Source organism: Miscanthus floridulus, chromosome 12, assembly GCF_019320115.1.
Source record: "Miscanthus floridulus cultivar M001 chromosome 12, ASM1932011v1, whole genome shotgun sequence".
NCBI lineage: Eukaryota > Viridiplantae > Streptophyta > Magnoliopsida > Poales > Poaceae > Miscanthus > Miscanthus floridulus.
In genome coordinates this window covers 54,382,647-54,409,838 of record NC_089591.1, presented here as the reverse complement: position 1 = coordinate 54,409,838, position 27,192 = coordinate 54,382,647, and the positions used below count along the sequence as shown (strand labels likewise).

The window sequence follows — 27,192 nt, the reverse complement described above, 5'->3', positions numbered from 1 at the left end:
ATGCGGGTTACTGTAGCACTTAAGGCTTTTCATGAACTACTTAGGCTTAAAAGATTCGTTTCATGATTTTGCCGAGAATTGTGCAATTAGTTTTTTTTCGTCTACATTTAGTACTCCATGCATATGTCTAAACATGCTCATTTACTGTAGGAGGCAAAATTTTTTTTGAAAACTAAACAGGGCCTTACTTATGGAACTCTAGTAGAAATAGAAACGAGAAATTATTGTACCATACTTCCACGAGAAGAAGAATTACATTCGCTTCTGATCATTTGTCTCGTTTGTTTGGCTGATAAGCCATAGGTGAAAGTACTGTTGGCTGATTTGCTGTGAGAGAAAAGACCGATGGTATGCTTTAGCATCAATCTTTAGAAATAATAAAATCAAATGCTTTTAGTACTACAAGTATAAAAATTCAACAGCTCGAATCTGGCTGCACGCTATAGAGAAAAGTATTTACATTTGAGCAGATAATTGCGCTATCATTATTCATTATGTTCCAAGCAAAGTATGCAACAAAAGGAAAAAAAAACTATAGTGGCTATACTCCATTGAACAGGAGCACCTCTTTAATTTATGTACTCCACCGGCCATTGCGCCGTACTCACTCCTAAGTTCTAACCCAGCTGCTAAATCCCATCATGTTCATACTACAATCCTTAAGGAGAAGAAATACTCCATAAACAACTACTAGCAGTAGCTATTTTTTAAAAGAAAAAAGAAAAAGAAAGAACAAATCAAAATAAAAGAAATAGCTCAGAAAAACACGGAGAAATCACCATCTTTGGACTGATCTCTCCCCCGTCGCCGTCGCCGTCGCCGCCGACACGGCCTCCGTCTGCCACAGGCGAGGCCTTCCCGCCCTCGCCCGCCTTTGCGGCCTCGGCGTCATTGGACGCGAACACCTCGCGGACGACCTTCTCGACGTCAAGCGCCTCGTCGCCGTCCTCGTCCTGCGGCGGCGGCGTCGGGATGAACGGCGGGCGCGCAACCTGCAGGATGCGGTCCCAGTCGACGCCGCGGAAGAAGGGGTGGGCCTTGACGCCGCGCGCGCCGATGCGCTTCTCGGGGTCCTTCTCGAGGAGGCGGGCGATGAGGTCCCGCAGCGGCGTCTGCTCGCCGACGAGCTCCGGCTGCTTGGCGAGGACGCGGTAGAAGGTCTCCTTACGGTTCTGCCCCCGGAACGGCGTGCGGCCGTAGAGCATCTCGTAGAGCACCACGCCCAGGCCCCACCAGTCCACGGCGAAGTCGTGGCCGCGCCCGGCGATGATCTCGGGCGCCACGTAGTCCTCCGTCCCCACGAACGAGTTGGACTTCGCGGGAGTCCGCGCGCCGGCCGAGGCCGCTGAGGAGGAGGCCGTGGTCGCCGTCGAGGACGACGACGAGGAGGAGGCCGTCCGCGAGGTGGACAGCGGCGACGGCGAGTCCGCGGCTGGCTTCGCGGCAGGCTTCGCGGCGCTGCCGGTGCGGAATGGGAAGCACAGGGCGGCGCCCGCCGGCTTCCTTGTTCTCCCGCGGCTCGGCGACGGCGCGGTGACCGGAGGCGCCGGCTTGGGACTGGTGACCGGCGCGTCCGGCTCCTGCGGCGGCGCCGGGAGCCGCGTGGAGAGGTCGAAATCGACGAGCATGATGTGGCCGCTGTCCTGGATGAGGACGTTCTCCGGCTTGAGGTCCCGGTACACGATGCCGAGGCTGTGCAGGTACTCGAGCGCCAGCACCAGCTCCGCCGCGTAGAACCTGCGCCCAATTAGCGACCAAATTGTGAGGCAGCTCCTGGCTCCTTCGTCTCGTGCGGGTGCGCGCGCGAGACGCGTGGTTTCGTTAGGCCGTTGATGAACCGTTGGACGGAGACGTACCGTATGACGGAGTCGGAGAACATCTTCTCGGTCTGCCGCCGCCGGAGCGAGTTGAGGTCCCCGCCGCCGCAGCGGTCGATGGCGAAGCCGACGACGGCGTCGGTGGCGAGGATGCCGCGCAGGGAGGGGAGCAGCGGGTGGCGCAGCGCCAGGAGCACGTCCCGCTCGAACCAGATCCGGCGGTGGCCGTCCCCGCCCTCGCTGGCCGCCTTCTTGTGCCGCGCGGCCTCCCGCGAGACCGCCTTGAGCGCCATAGCCGCGGCCGCGGCGCCGCTCTCGCCGTCGCCGCCCGATTCCCCGCCGGGGGCGTGCACGACGTGGAACACGACGCCCTTGGCGCCGCGCCCGAGCACGGACACCGCCTTGAGGTCCTCCAGGCTCAGCTGCCTCGGCGGCGGCGCCGCGACGGCCGTCATTGCGCCGAAGAGGTCGGTGGGGCGGGCGGGATCGGTTGGGCGGTGGATTGCAGTGAGGAACGGAGTGGGGTTTGGTGCGTGAGCGCAGGGGGGGTGATGGCCTGATGGGGGCGGGGGATTTGGCCGTGATTCGATTCGAGGATTCGGTGGAGCAACAAGTTGGGAGCGGGGGATTTATGCGGGGGGCTCGGCGTCCGCGGTGCCTTGGGGACGAAGCGCCGAGCGGCGAGCGCGCACCGCGGACCGCTCCACCTCTGTGGTGGCCTGGTGGGGGTGGGGGGGAGTTGCGGGACGGTCTTGCCTTGCGCGAAGCCAGCCGTGGGAGTTTTGAAACGTCCCGGGGCAGTATTTTATCCGGGTATATATGGCGTATCGTGTCGTGTGCCGAGGTAGAAAAAAGGGCAGAAAATGTGGGCGAATTCGAGTGCATTTGGTCGGGTCTGCCTGCGATGCGATGCGACGCTACTGCGGGTCGTTACGGCCCATAGTCCTCTGCTTCGGCCTGCGCCGGTTTCCTTTAACTTTTCTTCGAGGGAGATTTTGTTGCTCTTGTAGGGCTTCTAGAAGGTGGCTGGTGCCTGGTGGCACGACCCTCTGCGTAGGGGAAAAATAAAGTACAAGGTACAATTAAAAGGTAGTCGTGCGCTTTTACTGTAGGGTTGGCAACATGAACATGCACCCTCTGATCTCCGATGGGGGCCATGGAATGTCTGCTAGTGGTTCGAGTAAATTAGCTCAGCAGCATGTTTCGGCTGAAACCATCCTGGATTATTATGGTTGACTGGTTTGGTGTGAGATAAAAATACTGTTCTGGCTTATAATCCACGATCGTTTACGACCAAACGAACAGATGACAAATTTCGATGGTGGTACCACGCCCGTAATTGTTGATGAGCATGTTGATTGTTGCCACTTGCCAGCCATTTTGGAGCATGTTGACGATTCAATAGCAGGAGCTGACAAGAGAAACGACGAGCTGAATCTGGGGAGGTGGTAGCAAAAGTATGGCCGAGCGCCCGAGAGGCCACGCGTTATCTGTGCGCTTGGCAACCCGATGGGTTGGGTATGGTAGTTGATTCCAGCACCCCTCTTCTGTTTTTGACTATCGAGAAAATTTAGAGAGTGTGATGAACGAATTTCTATTCTTCGTTTACTGTGGGGGTTTGTGAGTGAAAACTGTATCATAAATCGATCATTACTGAACATCATAGATGCATCATCTTTCACTAGAAACCATACTTCTCACCTATTTCCCCTAGCTAGCAAAGTGATCGGTGGGGGGTTGACTCGTAAACTTGTACTCTACTCTTTCCGTTCTAAATTATAAGTCGCTTTAATTTTTTTATTCATATATTCTACTATGTATCTATATACATTTTACCATGACTCACACACCACTCAACCAAACAGCTGATTTGTAAACTCCTACGTCTAAACTCCAAGTAGTGTTGTACCCTCCTTTGAGGAATCGCCTTTTGCAGGCCTTCTCAGTTACGTGATAGGTGCGGTCAATGTTTTATTGTCTACCGAGAGTGGTGATACGTTGGTTTCATGATCCAGTTACATTAACTAGCTCATGAAGTAACTTTTCTTATTGGGCCATGTTTAGATTGCAAAAATTTTCAACCCGATGAATAGTAACATTTTCGTCTTATTTGATAAATATTGTCCAATCGTGGATCAACTAAGCTCAAAAGATTCATCTCGTGATTTCCAACTAAACTGTACAATTAGTTATTTTTTTACCTACATTTAATGCTTCATGCAAGCGACTAAAAATTAATGTGATGGAGAGAGAGTGAAAAAACTTAGAATTTGGAGGTGATCTAAACAAGGCCTTGGTTGGAATTGGCTTCACCTTTGATTTTGCTCTTCTGCTCTTGCCATAATTGGTGTGAAGATGGATCAGTAGCAACCCATTTTACAGAACAAGCCACACATGATGACTAGCAAACGTACTTGTGGGTAGCAGCGGAACCCAAATACGTGTCAGAACTGGATTCCGTATCAATGCTATTCTACAACATGTTTGTTTGGCTGTGGCTTATCGTAAACGATCGTAAATTTCCAGCCGGAACAGTATTTTTCTCTCACACAAACAATCAGCAGTACTTCTTCACAAACTAGCAACGATACGGACCAGCCAACCAAACAGGCTGTCTCGGTCATGAGTGTAGGTCACATACGAGGTACAGGAGGTGCGATCCAATACAACTTAGAATCGGACTCGGTATCGATCGTTGCTAGACACAAGTTGTTCTAGCTTGTATATCACCATGGCTCATGAGTCTGGATCACGTACATGACCAGAAATGCGCAGGTGTAGTTTCAGATGTAAAAAGTTGGGATAGAAGGAATTTTTTTTGTTAAGGAGACGTGGACGAAAAAAATAAAATAAAATTATCTCTTTAATAATATACTCACTCCGTCTCAAAATGCAAGTCGTGTAAGATTCAAAAATTGTCTCATTAGTTGACGTTATAGCTCTGCGTACGTGTCTGATCATACTCAACGTACCATCCAAATGTCAGTTCCTGTCGTCCACTTGCCTGAGCCTGAATTAAAAAGCAAATAACGATGTATCGATGCTCTCTATACAGTGTGGTTCGGCATTGTGGTTTATGTGAGAACTCCTACAACGTCATCTAATTAGGGATAGAGGGAGTATATAGGTACAGATATAGGTACAAATATAGGTATATGTATAGATATGATCTAGGTATAAATATAGATACATATATAAGTATAGATATCTCATTTATACATCAGCGATAATTGAAACTCCCATGAGACTATGGTCTAGTGCATCCTTGAAGGAGGGAATTTCATTTGTTACCTAAAAACAAACACTTATATTATAAATTAAAGGTCTGGCTAGCATCCGGACGTCCGGATAGGCACCTGTTGTGCCTGCTCGCTCGCTTGTTTGCCCGCCTGCTCACTCGCCCGCCTCCCGCGCCCGCTCGCTCACCTGCCTCCTGCCTGTTGTGCCTGCTCGCTCGCTTGTCTGCCCACATGCTCGCTCGCCCGCGCCTGCTGCTGCGCGTACTGCTCTTGGGGACTGCCTATGCCCACCTCGCTTCCCGCGTGCACGTGGGGACCGCCTGCGACTGCCTCCACCTGCGACCACTTCCCGCACTTGCGCATGAAACAATTGTAACATGAAGCACTTGCTGCAACATACGTCCGAAATAGATGAAACATTTGGAGCATATACTTGCAACATATGTGTATAGACACTACAACATCTAGATAAAACACTTGCAACATATGTCTGAAACAGCTGAAACATTTTGAACATACATTTGCAACATACGTGTATATCCATTGCAACATATGCAACACCAGATCTACTTTTACAATATTCAGATAAAACACTTGCAACATACCTATGAAACGTACATCTGAAACGCAGAGGTCGTCGGTGTGGAGCTCATCGGCGGCACAGACCTCGACAATGGCCTCGACAGGTGGATAGAGCACGGCCGGGGCGGGAGGCACGAATCTAGGTAGGCAAGGGCACGCGACGCGCAGCGCGGGCATGCCGGACGCCCGCCCTCAACCAAGTATTACCCATAAATTAAACTCTCACCCTCTCTCCACCAATTACATGTAACTGAACTCACTCACACAGACTATGTAAAAGATGATTTGATAGTTGGACGTTACATGAGAGGATGGTATAGTTGAATTCTGATCCTTTGAATTTGGGGGGCGGTGAGCTTCGCCCATGCCTTGAAAGTCGTTGGCAAATGCTCCGTGTTCCGCTTGTCAGCTGTCATGGATCATTAGTTAGGATGATCCCGCACAGGAACTTATCGATCTCTAGCGACAGTATTCGGATATGCCTGGAGAATAATGAAATCAGTTTAGATACGAGCACCCCATCTTGAACTTGAAGCGTCACAGCTCACATGTTGCACGAGCTCGAGCTTCTTCTCCGTTTTATTTAATTTCATCACAAAAGCACCCCCGTACAGGGGAAGTGCTTTGAATTTTCTGTCGTTACCCTGATTGGAGTGGAGCAGTTGGGCCGATCAGGCTCACAACTAGTGAGTCACAACCGATAGTCGCAGCCTAGCTACTCTTCCCCAGGAGACCTTTTTCAGACCTGAACTGAACCAGATGTCAAAGTGGCGACGCTGATTGGCCGGCCCTGACTGGACGGCCCCTAAATTTATTCGTACAGGTCGGCGTTGGGACCGTACGCAATAACGACCGATAAGTGGCGCCGGTGCGCACACGCCCACCCCACGGCCCGCCCTGCTTAATCTCGTTCCCCGCCTCTGATCAGTGTCGAAACCTCACATCATTGTGAGCGTATCAGGACGTACTGATAATCATCGTCGTCGTCGCTCCCATCTGCGTGACGACGGATTCCGTGACCGCGACTCCGATCGGCGCGGGTCCGCGCACGCGAGGGAGCGAGGCGGTTGGGAAGCGGTCGCCGTCGGGGCTGTTGGCCGAGGACCCGAGCGACTGGACGGATGGGCGGATGGCAGGCACGGGTACGGCCGCTAGCTTTAGGTCGGCAACTCGTGGTTTCGACAACGCGAGACGGGATGGGTTTCACCTTCACGCCAGCTAGGCCGCCGGCACAGAAAAAGGTGGCTTGCTGGCTTTGCGCGCCAAAGATTCGGAGATCGGAGGCATTATTGGTCCATGTTGCGTTTTAACACCAGAACAGTCTTCCCCTGACTTGTCTCGTAGTATACCAGAAATCATGGAAGAGTAGCTTGTAGGCCTTAGTGTTAATGAACTTGCTTAGCCAGATTTGACATACAACTCGTCGGTATATCCATCGAACTGCTGCCACAAGAAATTGCATCAAAGGCAAAGGCAAAACCGATGTCAATATACATTCTCGTGTTGTGTAGACGAGAGGAGAACAGTGCATGGGGTTGAAGAGGTAGAGTTTATAAAAGATAAAAAGGCAAAAAAAAAAAAAAAAGAACATGTTTGATGGAATCTATTGGATACCTTCTATTGACCGTAATCATTTTTTTTATATATCTATGTAGGGTTGTATCCCTCACAAAACCGAGTTGAAATTACTCGAAACCCAGATTAGCCGATAAAATGGGCTGAATGCTTTTTTTTTTCATTCAAAACGGGCTGAACGGTTTTCGTAGCTGTAGACTTACCCATAGTAAGTCTCTCATGCAGAGTCTAAACTGAACATTCCATATATGTACTTTGATTGTTTTAATGCAGCAGTAAGATCCATTCTATAATTTAAGGATGCTAGCGAAAAATGGATAAGCCAGGTTAGTAACTTGGCTAAGCCGATTTTTCCAAACCCACACCTCTGGTTGTCAATGCATGTTTATCTGTTATATTATTGTTTGAAATTGTAAATCGTTTTATAATTTTATTCTAAATCAAACTTGACTCATATTGATCAACAGGTACATTACTATCAAATGATTTTTTTTTTTTGATACGGGGAGATTCTCCATTTCCATTCACTGAACGAAAATACGTAGAGTTTAACAAAATATAGAAGACCAGAGAAGATTACAGAATGCACTTAATTAACCTCCTGCACAAGAGGAAACTACGGTGCTACCAGAAAAAGGGTTATACCTGACGAACCAACAGCAAAACTAAGAACATCTTAGCCTACCGACGGAACCAAGACGCCAAAAGAAAGGGCAGCGAGAGTCTAACACAGAAAAGAACGGCACCACTTCAGAAAAAGACAACTAACAAACATAATGTATGCAATGAATTTTGCTTGGTGTTATAGACTTATAGATACACTTATGCACCATTCCATAAACTTGATCAAAACTAGAGGATTTTGATTTGAGACAACTACAACGACTTATAATTTGCAACATATGGAGTATTATACATGGACCGAAACTTCATCACGTGAACATCACCAATTAGGATTCTTACTCTTATTAGCACGCAAGCGCTAGAATCAAGCATGTAAAACCGTAAACGCATTCTCTGATTCAGCTTAGGCTTTGAGGCACGCTCGTAGCTCTTGTGCCAACCGTCGGCTCGCCTTGAGAAAAGTCGAAGGGAAAAGGCTCGTACAACACGGACAACGATTTTGTGCGGCGCAGGAGGCAGCACGACCGACCTGCGCGCTCTTCGCTGCCAGCGCAAAAGCTGCGGCTACGTGAGGGTTGGTGGTGGGCGCTGCTTGTCAATTCCAAAACTCTGATCCGCTACAGTACAGTCGAGTGCTACTGCTGATGCTTTAGCTAAAAGAAAAGTGATCAATGTTCCCACAACGAAAGTCACGCGAAAATCAAATCAAGATGTGCTGCCCTACCTCGCGATCGAACTGTCTGTTCTGATTTTGTATGGTCACTGAACCTTTTTTTCCTAACAAAAAAAAAAAACAGTCACTGAACTATAATGCATGGCCCCACAAGAAACGAGCAAGAGAAATCGGAGTTGTTTAAGGGCCAACTCACCGATTGACTTGGACACTAGTACATGATGACTAAAAATCACTGAACCACCTTCTTTTCTCAATAACTAAGGTGATATAGGATCCAAACGCATGGCTTTTAATTTCTTTACAATATCGGGGACCTTTTTATCGGCTGGTCAAATTATTCCTTGGAGCACCAAAACCGACACATGCATATGTATCTGAAAACAAATCATATACTACTACTACTACTACTACAACTATGCTCATAAGTGGAGAAGGGCCAGCCAACTTTAGCCACTCGCTAGCCGCACTAGCAAAAGGTACATATATATATTCAGATTCTATTCTATGTTTCCTCTGTTAGAGTGGTAGTTGCGTCCTAAAAGCCTCGCTTGGCGTCATGTTTGTGCGCCCTTTCGCCCACGATTTCTGCGTTGCTTTCGGCTTTCGCTACGCATCGCGCTCGGGAGAAAAGCAAGCAGCCTATCCGGTCCGCCTCCATGGCCTACGGTCTGTTCGTTTCGGCTTATTCGCTCGTATCTGGCTTATAATTCACAGCCTGAGCAGTGTTTTTCTCTTCCACCAAACTAGTCAGCAGTACTTTCAGCCATGGTTTATAAGCCAATTCAGTTGAAACGAACAGGCTGCTAGTAGTCGAGCCACTAATTGGATGCACTGGATTACTGGAGTGATGTCCTGATGCACTACCGTAGCACACTAGACCATAGTGGATGCGCTTGGTGATTCTTTCACAAAGCATGCATGCAGGGAGAATCGTTGGAAAATTCTTCTCAACTCTTTTCGACGGTAATAATGCCTGATACGCTAAGCCACTACATGTTGTGACGCAGAATGTCGGGCAATGCAAGTCGCAGTTGATCTTTGTTACATGCCGTCCCTAGGTTTGGTCTGAGAAAGAGATGGCTCGTAGTAGGTGTCTGGCGCGAGAATTTTCTTACTTCGTCTCGATGCTTTTCCGTTCGAAGACAACCTTTTTTTCCTCTGAAATTGAAACCATTGGGACAAACCCCACAAGGATAATTCAGCATTAGTGATTTACAGAAGCGAGCGATCGACATCGAGTAGTGCTAGGAGAAAGAAAGCAAAGCAAAGGCGGCCGGATTCGGAAGTCGCTGTTCGTTTGGGCTTTTTGACTGATAAGTCATGGCTGAAAGTACAGTTGACTGATTTGGTGTGAGAGAAAAATAATGTTCGTTAACTGAAAAAATACTACTTATAAGCCAAACAAGCCAAAACGAACAGGGCAGTTAAACCTTTTGTGCCTCCCCCACGTCCCACGGCGTGGGGAACTCACTCGTGACAGCTGATAAAAACCGAACGTAATAAAGCGAAAAAAGAGGAGATGATCTTGCAAAATTCGTTGCAGCCCCGGTGGCCAGTGGCCAGTGGCCAGTGGGATGGGCGTCGCCCGTCGCATAGATCACAGACACAGTGGACGGGAAAGCGACCTTTGAGGCTCCAGTTGTTGGGCGCAGCTAGCGCGGCCACCACCGCCGACCCCTCCCATGCACGACAACTCGACAAGGACTGTTCAGAAATGTTCACGCCCACAGGCAAGGAGGGCCATGCATCCTGGGGCCCTGCTAGCTTCTCCCGTGCTCGTGGGGCGAAGAATGGCATGCAGACTCTACACGGGACGACGACACGGAATGCATGCGGTCACGAGCTACGACGCCAACACCTTGTGAGCGAAGTTTTGCCGTTAGAGTCACTTTGGAACAGATGGTGCTTGTTTATTTCCGACGGACTTGCCTCCCGACAGACACGAGCGAGCGTGCGTCGCCAAATATGAAAAGGCAAAGGGTAACAAGGACGGCCTCCTGGGCAGGCAGGAAGAACGACCTCACGTGAAATGCTAGCTGGTCCGCCAGGCGCCCGCTAGGGCGGGGAATCGCGTCGACGCGGCTGATCGGTGTGGCTCGAACCGGGGAATATCGTGCGAGCTGGAGGAAATCAACCAAGCGACCAGCAAGGGGGTACGCCGTCGATCGCGCGCGGCGGTCTTGACCCTGTGACCCATGCCCCGCGCGGCTCGCGCGCCCACTGGCACTGGCACCCGCACGGCAGCGCGCGCGCCGATCGTTGGCCCGGCCGGGCTCGCGTCGCGTCGCGTCGCGTCACGCGCCGGGTTCCACGGCTCGTCGGCCGGTCGGATCGGTCGTTGGCGAGCGGCGGCGGACGCGGTCGTGTCATCAGCAGATCAAGGGCTCTCGAGTCCAGGCTACTGTACCATGATTAATTAGCCGGGGAATTCTGGAGATGATGGGGGTGGTGTGTGTGCCCTGTTCCATTCATTGCCCCGCTCTCCCCACCTCCAACTTTGGAGGTGTTAATTGGCGAGAGCAACAACTCCCCGTCGGGCACAACACAATCACCTTTGCTGCTTTGCGATTAGCCGGGGCTGTGGTCCTCGCGCATTCCGTGAGCGAGGACGGCTGCTGGTGCCTGGTGCTGGAGGAGGATCGGGTTGGCTCACGGGAAGGTGGTGGTGTACGTGCGCTCGCGACGCGCGTCCTGGGTGTGGTGGGGGGACTTGGGCACGGCCTCCTCGTGCGCCCCAGCCACCCCTGACTGACCGTGCTGTACGTGGAGTAAGAACCGCACAAGTGGCTGTGCACGTAACCGAACGCACCAAGGACGGACGTTTACGCACTTGCAAGGGCAGCGTCCAGCTGGGGATCATCAATGCTCAAGTACCATTATTCCCGAGAAGAAAATGCTCAAGTGCCGTTCTGTTGGTTTGCAGTGCCGGTGCGCTGTCATTGGCGCCACGCATTTACTGGAGGCTCATCGCACGCTCCATGTTTTTCCAGGTAGGTTTGACCCTTGAAGCAAGGGAGACTGGTCCAATTAGGTTTGTCCCTTGAAGCAAGGGAGACTGGCCACAATTGCGGTTAGCACCAGAAGCTTTTTCATTACAAGCCTAGTAGCCTAAGAGCCTGTTTGGTTTCTTAGACTAAATTTTAGTCCATGTCCCATCGAATGTTTGGACACATGCATGGAGTATTAAATATAGACTAAAAAAATAACTAATTACACAGATTACGACTAATTTACGAGACGAAATTTTTAAGCCTAATTAGTCCATGATTTGACAATGCAGTGCTACAGTAAATATATGCTAATGACGGGTTAATTAGGCTTAATAAATTCGTCTCGTAAGTTAGTCTCCATGTGTGTAATTAGTTTTGTATTTAACTCATGTTTAATCCTTCTAATTAACATCGGAACGTCCGATGTGACGTGGACTAAAATTTAGTCCATGGAACCAAACACCCTCTAAATATGCAGTCAAGTGAACGAAGGGAACAGTGTGTACAAGAGGCTATCGTATACATAGGCTCTGTAACATGTAAGTCAGAATTTGGTGTTTAAAGTACTTACGAATGAAACAAAGACGATAATGACAGCCAATAAATACGCGGTAGCCTGGCGTTCATGAGCCTTGCCAGAACGTAAATATAGGAAATCAAATAGTTGCAGCATGTGGGAGTATTCAGTTAATTCAAGGTAGTATGGTTCTGCTAAGGTACCGACTTAACTCACAACTTCCATTCAGTATTCAGCTTTGGTGAACAATCACATCTTGATCGCCACTTGCCACTTGTCAGCCAGTCAGTCTAGCTAATTCCGCTGTGTTGAATTATGTACACCATAACTTGCCATGAATAAAAAATGGGTATGGACAAGCAGACGCAGCTGCAGAACAATGATTCAATCAATGAATAAGAGAGAATAAACGGGAGCTAACTGGGGTGTGTGTTCTGGCTGGCGGCTGCGTCAGGAACCAATGTACACGCGCAGGTCGCCAGGGTGAGTAACTGATTATACATTGTTGTACAGTAACCAGATTTCTATTGTGCCAGAGATCAGATCTCAGTGGTCTGTGCCTGCCTTCAAGCATTCGCCTCTAACTGTCAATAAGCTCATCACAATTTTGGCCCTGTCACTGATATCTTCTGTATACAAGATATGGCTGCCTGAAGGACTGAAATATGCCTCCAGCCTGGAATAAACCATGCTGCAAAATGTGACATTCATAATTTCTGTCTTCACGTCATTCTGTACATGGGCCAACAGTTTTGTCCTGATCAGACCAAATGCTGTATGGGTGAATCGGAATTTGCACGTCTCATAGGCGTTTGAGCTTCAAGAATTTTCTGCATAGCAAAGTGGCACCTGAAATCGCCAAGGCATAGGGTGTCAGGATAACTGCAGATGATGAAATCAGTTTTAAAAAAAATGCCTGGCAACTGAATTTGCTGCTTTAGATTCAGCTAAGGGCATGTTCTGTACTGATGTTATACTACAAGCAAATGCTATATTAGAAGCGGAAGTGCAATGGCTTGACATGGAAAATGCTATAACCACAGCACTGGAAGAACAGATGTTATACTCGACATTAGACAAGACAAAACTGCAAAACAGCAAAATGTTGGATTTGTGACAGACTAATGGATTATAAGAACAACGATACGGTAGGAAAAATGCTGCACGCTTTTCCACTTTAGGGCTTGTTTGGATGCACTCGTATTCATCTCAACCCACATGTGTTGGGGTGGGAATTAAACTTAGACCATAATCCACCTCAACAAATGTGGATTGAGGCGGATACAAATGCATCCAAACAAGCCCTTAAAAAAGTTTGCTCAATCATGCTGGTGCTTTTCAGGAACGTGAATTTGACGTGTTTTCTGTTTAAAAGGATTGGGCATGCATGCACTGAATAAAATGTGATAGCTGTTGGTTATATTTTCCTTTTGGGGGATAATGGCTTGTAAGAACCTCGGTTCAGGGACTTTATTAAATGCATTTCACCATGCGCACTAGCAGGATCGACCAAACACTTGGGCCGCTAGGCCACTAGGGTCACGACTTTAGTCTTAGGTCCAAAAGGGATACTTCCCCTATATTTTAGCCTGTCCAAGCTAATGGTCCTCATTCTCCACCATAAAACCTACTCAATCCACTTGACCATCTGGACTCTTCCAGAACCATTGATCCCATGCCCGCATGGCTCTTTCCTGTCATTCCTCGCCCCCGCCCCCTCTTTTGTTCATTCGCATCAAGTAGAGGTGCTTCCACCGCCGCTGAGGATTCAAAATCCATACCCTAGATGGAAAAGGACCAATAGCAGAAGCAAATTGGCTGCCCCAACCTGCTGCCAGCATCCTTATGATCACACCTCGACAGGTTGCCCGTGTGGCTGCACACCTGCTTCCTAACCCATCCATAACCCGTTGCCTGGTGCTGCAGCTGCCACTCCCAGGCTCATTCCTCCCAGTTTGGCAGACAGGGACGATAGCTCCCAACTTCCTATCCTTGGTGGCTCAGTCCTTCATGCTTCTCTCTTACGCAGCTCCTTGTGCCATGACCTTCCCAAGGAGCAAGCAAGTGAACAGCGAGCATATTGATCTTTTTAGGCAATTTTCACTCATATGGCTATTTTCCCATTCAAAAGTGCCTTGCACATTCATCCAGATTCTAGACATTTAGCATGTGTTTTGTTTGGGGGCGTCCTGGGGTGGAACCACCCTTGATGAGTTGATGTTGGTGGTGGAACGGTCCCATTACGTGTTTGGTTGCGAGGGATGGATCCATCCCTGTTTTCTATTTGGTTGGGGTGGTTGAGCAAAATGGCATGGATGGGGTTTTACACCGTCAATCACTTTTATCTGCGGGGCACACTCATCCTCACATCACCTCTCTTCCCCCTCAATTTTTTTCTTCCATCTTTGTGTGCTGCTGCTCCCGAAGAGTTCGCCCTGCGCATGCGCCACCGGGGGTTCGGCCGGCATGCCTCCCTGCACCCACCACCCTGACCCACGGCACCCCAACCTGCTCCGTCCTGCCTGCCGTCACCTCGCCGCCCCAATCCGTGCAGCCCTACCTGCCCATCATGGATGCGAACGGCGCGCGTGATGGGAACCATAGGGGATGCCTCCATCCCTTCGTTTCCTGGGGATGGAGTGAACCCGCATCTGAGCCGAATATTCTCCTCCGGGTAAGCCTGCTAATGGGGCGGGTGGAAATAGGTTTTATGGGTTGGGTGTTGCTGTGGAGTTCATTTGGATGGGTGGAGTTGGGTTTTAGCACCACGTGGGTCGGGGCGGGTTGGGTTAACAGGAAATAAGGGTTGGGGCGGGTTGGACGGGTTATACCCATCCCAGCCTCCTCGCCACTTTGTCGTCATTTCCAACAGAAATTTAGAGCAATGAATAGCATTTCCAATAGAAATTTAGAGCAATGAATAGCATTCAGTCCAGCACATGGCAACAGGAAAAAAAATTAAATAAAGAAATTCAGAGTAGAGCATTCAGACGAACACATGGCGGGTTCCTACTTCCTGCCCTACACGAACCGGAGGATGCCCTCGAAGACTCGAAGGCCTCGACGATGCAGGGATCCAGATCATGTCCTCATGCCGGAACCCGCACTCCTACTCGGCCTCCTGGAGAAGCTCCGTGAACGCCGAGTGGCCTAGGTACTCGGTGGGGATCATGAACCGCCGCATATCTCCTCGCCGACGTACACTGCGAAGGAGCAACTCAGGACGCTGCTCCTACCGCCACCCTTGCTGCCAGACACCGGCGTCGTCGCCGTGGCCAGGCTGCTGGAGGTCGCCGCCGCCGCATCCGCCTCCCTCCGCCGGGGGTTTCTGAAGGTGAAGCTTCCGCCGGATGAGGTGGGCGGGTTGTGGTGGGTTTGCCAGCGGCGGTGGGGCGGGTTGGGTTGGGTTCATGAGTTATTTTTTTGGGTAGGGTTAGATTAGAAGAGCTATCTTATTTATTGTGGGTCGGGGTGGCTTTAGCACCATTAGCAGGCATACCTCCGGGGACGGTTCCATCCCTTTGTCCCGGAACCAAACAGACTCCAATTTGGGATCACCCCATCCCATCCCCCACCCTCCCAACAAAGAAACACATACTTAGTGAACTTTCTTCCCTTGAACAACGCAGGAGAACTGCATGTCATTTCATTAAGAAGAAAAATAATACATAGGAGGGTCAAGAGTCCACTCCTAGTACAAGAATTACCGTGAACAAGGACTACACGACCAGGGCCAAGGAAACGCACAGAGGCACAAGGCTATGTGATTAGCGACTGAAGGAGCAGCTCTTGAAGAGCATACTCAGTGAACTACTCCATAATCCAAAATATATTTTACTGCATCTTTAATAGGATTACAAAGTAGAATATTGGTTCTGCACAATTGAACAGACTTCAACTACTCCAGAACAAGAAACATTAGAAATCGGCTTGAATGCCCCAAGTTTTCACTAATTAGGTACTTGCTATTGTATGGACAATTTATCTTATTGTTGCATAGTTAAGCATGGTGCATGGAGTTCAATTATCATCTCAACTGAGACTTTGTCCTTTATTTTGCCATTTCAAAATGTGTGGCTGGTATAGGTAGTTTTACGACCTTAGTTTTTGCCCCTGATCTTGGTCAAATGCTGAGTTTGCCACCATACTAGTTTATTTAGGTAAACATAAAGTTAAATATTACCTCCATGGTAAGTGATCTGTAAACATGGAAGGAGTAACCACTATATCCCTGAAGTTCTCCCTTTTCGCTAAAACAGCTTTGTATGGTGGTTCAGTTTCCTGAATGCTCCAGCATTTCCAAAGAGGAAAGAGACTTCTTCTTTGCCGCACTATGTGAACAATTAAGCCTGCAAGAAACATCTCAGGAGGCTCCACTGGTATTTCTCTGTAAGATGTCGGGTGCTCTTTGAAACTAGAATCAGCCCCATCAAGTGGAATTATTTGCACATCATGGCCACTGTTTATGCCTTCACAGCTCAGATGCTCATCTATGGATGCATTGGATCCATTATACCCAACAAAGCCATTTTGCGTATTTTGGAGGTCTGGCTCAGTATTGCATAATGGAACCTGATTAGAAATTTGTCTTTCATTTGGTACTGCCGTACCTGTAACAGGAGGAAAGGTAATATGTTAAATGATTACAGAAAAGATGGGTGAAACGCATGCAAAACCAGACTCCATACATATTTAAGACTGCACAAAGAGAAGGTAAAAGAAACTTCTACAAATTTATGCCGACCTGATGTTCTTGTATGATCAGCATAGCCCAGGATTATACCATCATCAGGACCATTATCATGATACCTGTTCACATGCAAAATTCTTCGAGCGAGCTTTTGTATCATTGCTGTATCAGCTGGAGAGTTATCTGAAAGAGCACTTATTGCAGCAGATCGTAGCCTAAGGATCGAATTGATTGAAAGGCGAGAGGAAAATTCATCATTGCAAACAATGCTGCAAGGAAACAGAGCAAAAGTAACCTCAGAAGTCAGAAGTTAATGAACCTAGATAAGAGAACAGCACACCAAAACTGAAGTTCCATTGAAAATAGTAGCCACAGTAAGATCTCAGTTTATTCGTACGTTGTGACAAAATGCGAACATGCTTCCGCTATTACAAAGTCCACACAAGGAAGTGGTCCATATGCATATACATGCACGTCTGGGTATTTGCCAAAAAGCTGGTCAACAACAAAGTTAAAAACCAATCAACAATCATAAGGAAACAGAAAAGGTAAAGTACTAACGAGCAGAAAAGATAAAGTGCATTGACAGAAAACATAATATACCTCCTATATTGGTCTAGTTAGTTTGAAAACATGCAAAATGACCATGTGAGCTGAAATGGTACCGATTTGCATTTCAAGCTCATAGGGTATAACATATATAGTAGTTATGTGCTACAAAGTCATATGAGAGAAGTAACAAAAAAGATGTTTCACCTAAAAAGACATAAATATATTAGACAGATTGGTCCATCTCACAGTTTTGTTGCTTTGGAATCTGTGCGATTACAGATCCAAAAGTATTCCTGATACATACATACACATGCACGTACTTCATACCTAGCTAATTAGGCCAAATGTTACAGCAACACACCAAATTTAGGTGAAAAGACATTAGAAACCGGTAATAGAGGTTGCATAAGGATGACACTTAACAAAGAGCATTCTTGAAATAAAACTGAAGGTTCTACATCTTTACCATCATTCCTAGGACTGTAGCAACAGCGCCTCCTAAAGAATGCCCAACAAGACAAACTTTATATCCATGACACCCACTGCCCTTCCCCAGCAGTGTAGAAAGGAATCCAAGTCTTCCAGATGATGTGTTTTCTGGGTTGCCATTTCGGAAAGAGAGACCAAATTAGTCATTTTACGTATATATAATCAATCAGCGTAATTCATGTGTAGCACCTAATCTTCTAATCAGTGCAATAGTGGTTGGTATGAAAAGAAGAAAATCAAACCTCCTGCGCATTCATTTAGTTGCATAAAAAGCTCCCTCGCAGACTCTACAATTCCACCATGCCCATAATGTGGAAATGTTGAAATAACTCTCTCTCTTGTAGTTGCAGGTAATTGTTCACTACTGAAGAAACAGAACATAGTATCAAAAACAAGGGTTGTGGATAACACATAGCACAATAACATTTAATAAGAAAAGACGAGCAAAAATAGAGGATTATTCTGCAAATTGGTCTCCATCCTCTAAAATTTGTTGATTTGATCCCCTCAGGTCATTGACTTGGTTAATCATCATTTTTTTATCAGTTCATCAATTAAAACACACTGTAGTGCGATGGCTGAGCTAAGGATCTCCGGAGTCTGCCACCTCAGTAACCTAGGGAGCCCTTCCTAATTCCTATTTAGGCCATTTTTCTTTTTCTCTCTGTTTGCAGCATGTTTGTTTTATAATGTGGTGAGTGGGACAGTGTTGTCTGTGGAAGTGTTCTTCTTTAATGATGAAATGGCATGCAGGTCTTGCTTGTTTGAGTTGAAAAACACGCTGTATGACAAAAGATCTGATATCATGAGTACGATAAGAATTTTGTTGCCACACAGTTAGTTGTACAACAATAGTTCAGATGAACTTTCATGTGAACCTTTCAACAATATTCTCACTGCTGTAGTACTCATATTCACAATAAACAGCTTCAACTCCTTGGTTGTTTTGGTGGCATGGTGGATTTGGAAACATAGAAATAGGAATGGCTATATTTTCGAAGGGTTTTCTCCTAATCTTGCTGCCATCTTGCGGGATATAAGAGATGAGGCAACGTTATGGTTTATGGCGGGAGCCAAAGGGCTCCAAAGCATATGACCATAATTGTTTTGCTCACGGTCATTGGTTGCGGTTGAGGTTTGTTGGTGAATCCTTTTTGTAACTTCTTTGCCCCTACAGGGGTTGTACGAGTCATCTAGATTCCTTTCTTCTTCTTAATATAATGATATGCAGTTCTTCTGCGTGTTCGATAAAAAAATATTCACAATAAACTCTGAATGATAGAAAGCCATATTACATTGCAATATTCAAGTCCTTCAGTGTGCAAAACACCTTGCCATGAACAAGGTTCTATTGAAGAAGCTGGTAATGATTATAAAAATAAGCAAATCCAATAAGTAAGAATGTTTTTAAAAAAATGTTCAAAAGAGCAGAACTTTGAGGGTCATAACAAAAAAGAAATTCAGATCCTATTGTTGAACTATCATTTTCTGAAAGTTCATATGTTAATTCTGTCCTAAAGGAATCTAGTAAAGGAAAAACTGAGCTCAGGTGGTCCTAGTGTAAACAATTAATTTCTTCTTTTTAAAATGGGAAACAATTAATGTCAACCACACAAAGAGGGAGGATACATAAGAACAGAAGAGGCAGAAATAAGAGGGAGTTACTTTACTAGTCCATCCAAATCTTCAAAAGTAAAAGCACATTCTCTGCATAATCCGTCAGTTATAAGATCCTCTGGTGTCTCTGTTCCACGAACCCCAATAACAACAGTTCTTTTGTCATGGAGAACTACAACAAAATAAGCAGCTTCACGCTTGCTCTGCATTGATGAGTAAAACAGATCATCCTAAGTTCAATGTTTACAAAGAAACATCAACAGGTATATGCTCGCTACCAACTTTGGTTTGCTCAATTGTGCAATAATACCTTCAATGAACAGAATGCAAGCGAAGTGTGCACAAAAAATAGGGTTCAGCTTAACGGATAAACATGCCAAAGTCAGGTTCAAAGCTACTTTAGATTGATCAGTTATATCCATGGACCCTCAAAAGCATGATATTCTTTAACCAACTCAAAATAATTTATAGAAAAGGCCGTCATAAGGTTATAAGCAGAATCCAGAACCAGCTAAGGATCAACTAAATGAAGGAAAAAAAATAAAGGACAAAGCAGCTAAATGAACTTTAGAATGTTATGTGTAACTGGTTGAAATAACCACATCATCCCACTTAAGTCGGTATTCATAAACCCTGATGGCACTAAACACATGATATTACCTGGCAAACACGCCCTCTCAGAAGTGCTTTAGGTGGTATATTAGCAAATCTAAGGAAGGCTGCCGCATGGCCTCGCCAACAATTATCACCATCAAGTGCAGGGCGTCTGCACAAAAATAAATATAGTTGTTACATAGCAACACAGAAGGGCAGGCCTGGTGCAGTGGTGAGAGCTATCTCACTGAGTCACCAGGTCATGGGTTCGAAGCAGCCTCTCCGCAGATTTTGCGGGGGGGAAGGCTTGCCTCGGTTTTTCCCTTCCCCAGACCCCACTCATGTGGGAGCCTCCGGCACTGGGTCTGCCCTTTTTTTTGTTACATAGCAACACATTAATAAGGTATTCTACCTTTTCTCAGTGCAATAATGCAGGTTAACATGTCACGAGGACGGAATGGTTTTAGATTGAAAATATAACAAGATTCGACTTCACTACAGGGAAGATTAAGCAGAATAATACTGAGGCTAGCTTAATTCATTTAGCTAGTTTAAAGACAGACGCCAAGCTGAACTGCGCTGAAGGTCTGAACCATAAACATAAACATAAAACTTTAAAAAATTAGCATGCAATAGAAGCATCAAAGCTTATGAGATACCTTCTGCGTGCCCATGGAGTTAACACACCTTGTCTATAAACCCATGCACAGGGAAACAGAATAGGATTTCGTCCAACATCAAGAAGTGGTCCCTGCATTACAACCATGTCAGGTGCGATCACAGTAGGTTAGCAAGAGCAGAAATGATGTCCCAACCAACAGGTATCAGTACCGTGTAACATGCTTCCGCAAATGGATGGAGGAAAGCAGCTTCTTGCATAAGCTCATGGGATGCCTCCACAAGGTCAGTCTGCGATTCAGGTAAATTCCCATGCTTCTGCAATAGAGCAAGCCCTATGCCATGTACAATAAAGGAGATATTCAGTATCCTCTAGATACACCAGTAATAACAAAAAACAATTCAATTGAAACATAATACATAGATTTGTAGAAATCATATGTTTTTGATACATTCACAAAAAAATGTAACTATTATCTAGGTAGGGTACCAACTACCAATGCTCCCTTCTTTTATCAATATTCATACGCACGATTTTCTTTAACTAAAATAACCTGTCTATGCGAAAAGGAACACAACATATCACACACACTGGTGAATCCATTATGTTATTTATATGTCAAACACTCGAACTTTAAACCTAATAGAAATTACTTGTTGATATCTGTGAGCATGAAGTCCTGACATAGCTATATACATGATTTGACAGTTATACAGCAAACTGCAGAATGTTTGTTGACTAATTGCTAGTCAAATGAATTAAAAGAAAAACCAGGTATAGCACTGAGATTTGTTATATGAAAGCACAGTGTCAAAGAGCCAACCTGCTAAGAGCTCCAAATGTCCTGTCCCAGAAGCACGATATGCAACCAAATCACCAAGGAGTCTTGCAACAGAATAAACCTCATCTTCTTCCAATACGGTTCTAAATTAGTAAATAAAACAATCAGCTCAACTAATTATACGAAAATTGGAGTTCCAAAGTGTAAAATCACTGGACTGCCACCTACAAATATTTTGCACGTCCTAGGCAGCACAAAGCTTCTCGAATTCCGTGGTCGAACACTTCCCTGTAATGAGCTTTCCATGCCATATCATGTGTTGCATAAAATGATCGCCACCTCAATATGTCAGAACCCGTGAAGCATTGAACAATGACCACAACCCAGGAAAGGATAAGAAATAAAGCAATAAGTGCTCGTCCTGAGACCTGATCAGCTTCATCCTGTCCTAGATTATAAACCATGCAAACCAATTATTCAAGCCCAAGTAAATGAGTGGATTAGTACAGCAGAAAATAAAACCTTAGGATAGTATAATGAAATCCGCGTACTCTTAAGAGTTGCTCCTAGATTCTATTGATTAACTATTTTTCAGTACATTTATTGTGAGGCAAAAGCTGTTCAAAGCAAGAGTAGTTATAATGTTTGTGGTACCATTCACTCAAAAAATCCATATGGAACCTCAAGAAAAATGTGCTCACAAGTTATTCCCCCTTTATTTGTGTCGTTGTGTATGTATGAAGCTCATGTGACTGTAAACTACCAGCAAACGAAAACTTCTTGTAAAGGATTATGTCCAAAGTTAAGAAATAAATGGCTCATAATGGCAACCAACATACCAAAGAAGCAGGAAGTGGATCTTCTTTCTTTCGAGAGATCTCTTACAATGACAAACATGAGATAAGTTGCTGCAACCAACTGCAATGCACCAACTGCCATACCAAATCTGGTCCACCACAACCAGCGTTTGTACCTCACCTGTCCAGCAAGATGAACGAAGCAATCTGTTAAGTTAGCAGGAATTCCTAAGAAAAATTAAAGTAGAAATGCAATAACTGCATTTAAAAATGTTTCCATTATTATCCCCTTACTTTATTGTTCACTTCATATTTTTTTCATCTTTTCTGTTTCCTCTCTTCCTATATGCCTTACTACCTTCGCAAAATGCAACCATGAATGTTTACTTCTTCAAGGATTCCTTGACATGTCTGAACTCTAAACAGAGTGCTGCTATGTTAGCATTGGTTTTGAATATTGGGCAGGCATATACATGGTTAAAAATGCAAACACGAATGACGCTCAAATAGATGGAAAGATAAGGTCAATTCACAGTACAGCAAGAAGGGGTTATCCACACACTTTGGCAATTGAGGTGTCTCATAGCTCAGGGATGGAATTGGACTGCATGAACAAGCGGACAGTAAAATGGAGTGCTTCCAAATTAGATAGGCAACTACCTCCTAGACTATACCAACAAAACCAAATCGATGCAAATGGTAGCCATAGACCCATATATAAATATGAAATCAGGTTTCCAGTCATAGCTCGTATACCACACCAAACAAAAGATTCTTTGGTCAGAAGAAGCTTCCTGCCTTGAGCTCACAGTAAAACCAACCTATGCATAAGCTTCCTGCCTCAATAGGCTCAATGTGTTTAACCACATAAGTCCACTGTCTGCTCATGTGGATCATATAAGCTCCCCAGCTCATTTTTTTTATACACACACTCATTTTCAATGCTAGGGAAATTTGTTGTAGTCACATCTTAAGCCATAGACACATCAATTACACCGTGTTTGCATCAAATTCACCTGAAAACTAAGTTAAAACGCATCAACGAGAAAACTTAGACAGCAGCAGCTCGAGCTATTGGGTCACGAGCTTGTTTAAGCACAGTCTAAGCTAAAATCCCGTTGACCAAACCCAGCTTGCGCCGACCAAATCCAATCTAACCGAGGCAGAAAGTAGAGCTCACCCTAATCTCGTGGCGAGCTACGGCATCAGCTGCGACAGAGGTGTCGCCCTCGTGGAGGTGGCGCTTAGCTATGGCGTCCGCCGTGGCGTGCTGCGCGCGCGCCGCGCCGATCATGGCGAGCACGCGGACCCCGGCCATAGCGGGCGCGGCGGCGAAAGCGAGCGCCCCGCCGCACCCCGACGGGAGCACGGCGTCGATGAGGTAGAGCCCGAGCAGCAGCACCGCGAGGTTGAGCCCGCCTACAAGGAAGGAGACCACCCGCACCATCCCGATACGGAAGGAGGCCGCCGCCGCCGCCGCGGCCGCGGAGTCGCCGGAGCGGGGGGCCATGGCGGCGGTCCTCCGCCGGGGGGGCGGCGGCGGGGGAGAGGAGGTCGCGCGGCGGCGGGGGAGGAGGCGGCGGAGGAGAAGGAGCGGGGGAGGGGTGGTGGACCCGCGGGTGGGGAGGAGGGGCTTTCTAGGCATCCGGGCGCGGCGGCGGTGGTTGCGCCCGCGCGGCGGCCATGGCCACGGAAAGCGGGGGAGCGGGTGGTTGGGGACGGGGACGGAAATAGAAACCGGGAAGACGGTGAGGGTCCGTCGATGCGGTCAGACGTCGGAGGGAGAACGAGCTGCCTGGACTGAGGACGTTTCCGAGGTTGACCTGTTTTGCTGATTGGCAATTGCAGGCGCAGCTGGTTTAAATTTCCTTTTCCACTTTAATTAATCTTCTTTCTTCTGGAATTCGTTCTGGTAGATCTGAGACTATTGTTGTTGGGGTGAGATGAGAGCCACCTGGCCTTCGTTCAAAGCACGAATATGCATAAAAACTTTACACTTTAATCTAGAAAAGTTAAAACGTCTTGTAATTTAAAATAGAGGGATTACAAAATAGTGGAAACTTGGATTAATTACCAGACATGTAAGGGTTGCACAATTTTTTGTTAATTCATTGGTCAATATTTTTTGTACGAAGTGTCGCCCCAATGGTAGTGGATTTAGACATTGCATATACACACGCTAGAAAAGTGGCGGAGCTAGAACAAATTTAAGGGGTGCATAGCTTTTTATTGTATGGGTGCATATATGATGAAAAAAATAAACATCATCACTGTTTTTCTAATTTTTTGTGGGTGCGGCCGCACCCACAACCATGAATATGGATCCGCCCATGCGCTAGAAGATAAATATTATTTGTATCTACTACACCATATGTTTTGGCTTTCTAAATATATTATTTTTGTTATGCACTTAGATATACAATATGTCTAAATAAAATGGTAAAAACAATATATTTAGAAAAGTCAAAACATCTTATAATTTAGAATGAAAGGAGTGTAGTAGTGGTTACTACTTATTGTAATAGTGATGCACGTGTCATGTAGATTTGTGAACTTTAAAATATGTTATTATCTATATATGTACCATGGAGATTTTTCTTGTAGGGGGTTAATCACGACTTGTATAGTATAATTTTTAAGAGATTATGAAAACGAAAATATATAAGTGTTTAGGGTTAGAACATGTGATATGATACGTCCGCTTCTGTTACCGGTTCAAACAGAGCCGTAACTGTTGCCAAAAAGAAAGCATAGCCATTTGGCCACAACTACCCATGAAACAACTTTGATGTATTTTTTCTGAAAGAAAGGAGGAGCTTTCCTAAATCCTACCATGCTCTAGCCTCATTGTCACTCCAATACAATAAAGGGTCCTTTTTGTTATTATGTCAGTCTTAATGAAGTTTTATAGACATTAAATAAACTAACATGGCATAGTTTAAACGAAAAAAGAGATCATAAAAGTTTCATGGGATGAAATGAGTTTTATGGGATGAAACTTATTTACATTGTTTCCAACACCTGTCAGTCCTGGAAACAAGGACATGAAAACCCAACTAAGATTAGCCTTAAGTAGAACTGAAAGTAGCTCCAGCACTATTGACGACAGAAGATCTCTCTCCTGCACGACAAACTGTGGGAGGTGATGAAACCAATCTTCTTCTTTTTTCTTGATTGGCTACAGTTCCTCGCGGCATTATAGTAGTAAGCTGGAGTTGCTTGAAATTAAACCTTGTCAAAGAGGGTCGGCCAACTACCGATCCCTCGCAATCTCAAACTTATGTGATGCACCTTTTGTAGACATCAAGTCACTACCACATAAAAGTTCCTTTTTAAGATGGCTAAAATCGATTTAGGGCCGATTTTCAAACCGTTACGACATTGACTTTGAAAAATTAGGCATTTTTAAGGGTGGTTTTGTTAAGTCAACCCCACTCAAAATTTAATTTTCAAAAGTGGTTTTATTAAGCTAACAGTCCCTAAAAAGGGTTTTTGATAGCAGTTGCCTCAGTCAACAGCCTCCAAAAAATATTTTTAGGATTTTTAAAATTTATTTAAAAGATAAAAAAAAGTATGTTATAGTGTCCAAGTGCCGCCGCAACTAGTATAGCTATCGCATGCCTATTTTGGTCATAGGTGACTATGTGGTGTGGTGGTAGAGGAGGTTGTGCACAAGATTATGAGGCTATCTTTTTATTAACATATACTAGCGAGTTTGATATTAAATATTTTGGCTTTGGCTTCTAAACGATCTTAAATGAAAAATATTTCAACTACAAAGGTTCAAATCTTGTCGATCACTACAACTTTTACAAAAGGGTGTGTCTCTATCCGAGATCATTTGAAAAAAAATAAAAATTTGAATGAAATTTAATAACTTAGTATATATATGTGATCTTAAATGATTTCAAATAAAAAGTCTTCAACTACAAAGTTTTAGATCTCACAATTCTCTACAACTTTCATATGAATTTTGTCTTTGTCTGGCTTTATTTGAGAAAAAATGAATTTATTTGTTTTGTAGCTATTTTTAAGGAGTCAACCATCTCTACAAAATCACCCATTTTTAATGATGGTTGAAATAAGCAACAACACATAGAAATCATATTTTTAGGGACGACTATCTTAAGACAACCACCTCTAAAAATATCTATATTTCTAGACGTGGTTTACTTAACAGAACCATCCTAAAAATATATTTCTATGGATAGTTTGTAAGCTACATTGCTTTCAGGACTAGTTAGAAATGGTTTTCTAAGTGAAACACTTCTGAAAAAATTAGGTGACTATGCCACGCCATTACCCCTTCAACTTTAAAGTTTTAACAGCTAGCACCCTAGACCTGTGATATCTCACACGTATTCTTCATTGTCCCATGTGTTAGAGAGAAGCAATGCTACACCGGCAAATGGAAAGGTTCTACAAAAGAATTATTTGTTGATGTATACCAATAAAAAAAGAATTAGTTTGTAAGTATTTTAGGATAAATTAAGCATGGAGAGAAAAGTATTTCATTCCCCTGTTAAAGTAGCCCACTTCTAGCTTTTGACTCTCACATAATGGCTGGGTCAGGTTTCAGATTGATCAACCGCTCATTAGTGGATACTTACACTAGTAGAGAAACGACCTTTGATCCCATCTTGAAATTTGGCTTTAGTCCCGGTATTTTTCGCGCTCAGAAGTAGACAGACCTTTAGTCCCGGTTTATAGCTCCAACCGGGACTAAAGGTCCCTGCCCAACGGCTACTGCGGCAGGCTTTTGCTGCAGGAGACCTTTAGTCCCGGTTGAAGCTACCAACCAGGACTAAAGGTTCACTTTTACTCCCGGTTTGTACCTCCAACCGGGAGTAAAAGTCTACTCCCGGCTGGAGGCTCCGTCCAGGACTAGAAAGGAACATTTAGTCCCGGTTTCTGTATACAACCGGGACTACAGTTTTCCTCCTATATACCCCTTGTTCCTCTCCGAGCCCGAGCCACTTCGAGATCAGTGTTCTTGCTTCATCGCCGGTTTCTCTTCTTCGGTGATCACAAGA

General features: G+C 45.6%; 1 protein-coding gene and 1 pseudogene across 2 annotated transcripts; both read right to left on the bottom strand.

The window, feature by feature from the left end:
- Window positions 1-455: 455 nt before the first annotated feature.
- Window positions 456-2,529, bottom strand: LOC136496888 (serine/threonine-protein kinase OXI1-like; annotated as a pseudogene).
- Window positions 2,530-12,104: 9,575 nt separating this feature from the next.
- LOC136496595 (uncharacterized) lies at window positions 12,105-23,965 on the bottom strand. Of its 2 annotated transcripts, none has more exons than XM_066492314.1 (14): window positions 23,340-23,965; window positions 22,202-22,340; window positions 21,591-21,810; window positions 21,405-21,505; window positions 20,794-20,915; window positions 20,622-20,713; window positions 20,029-20,134; window positions 19,417-19,571; window positions 17,994-18,112; window positions 17,729-17,859; window positions 17,108-17,205; window positions 16,765-16,979; window positions 16,204-16,630; window positions 12,105-12,869 (listed from the first exon to the last, which is right to left on the bottom strand). In XM_066492314.1, the coding sequence occupies exons 1-14, from the start codon at window positions 23,802-23,804 to the stop codon at window positions 12,782-12,784; spliced, it is 2,478 nt and encodes an 825-aa protein (XP_066348411.1). In that variant the 5' UTR covers window positions 23,805-23,965; the 3' UTR covers window positions 12,105-12,781. The 2 variants fall into 2 exon arrangements, with proteins under 2 accessions (XP_066348411.1, XP_066348410.1); XM_066492313.1 differs by having other exon boundaries at window positions 17,994-18,115; window positions 23,340-23,964.
- Window positions 23,966-27,192: the final 3,227 nt, after the last annotated feature.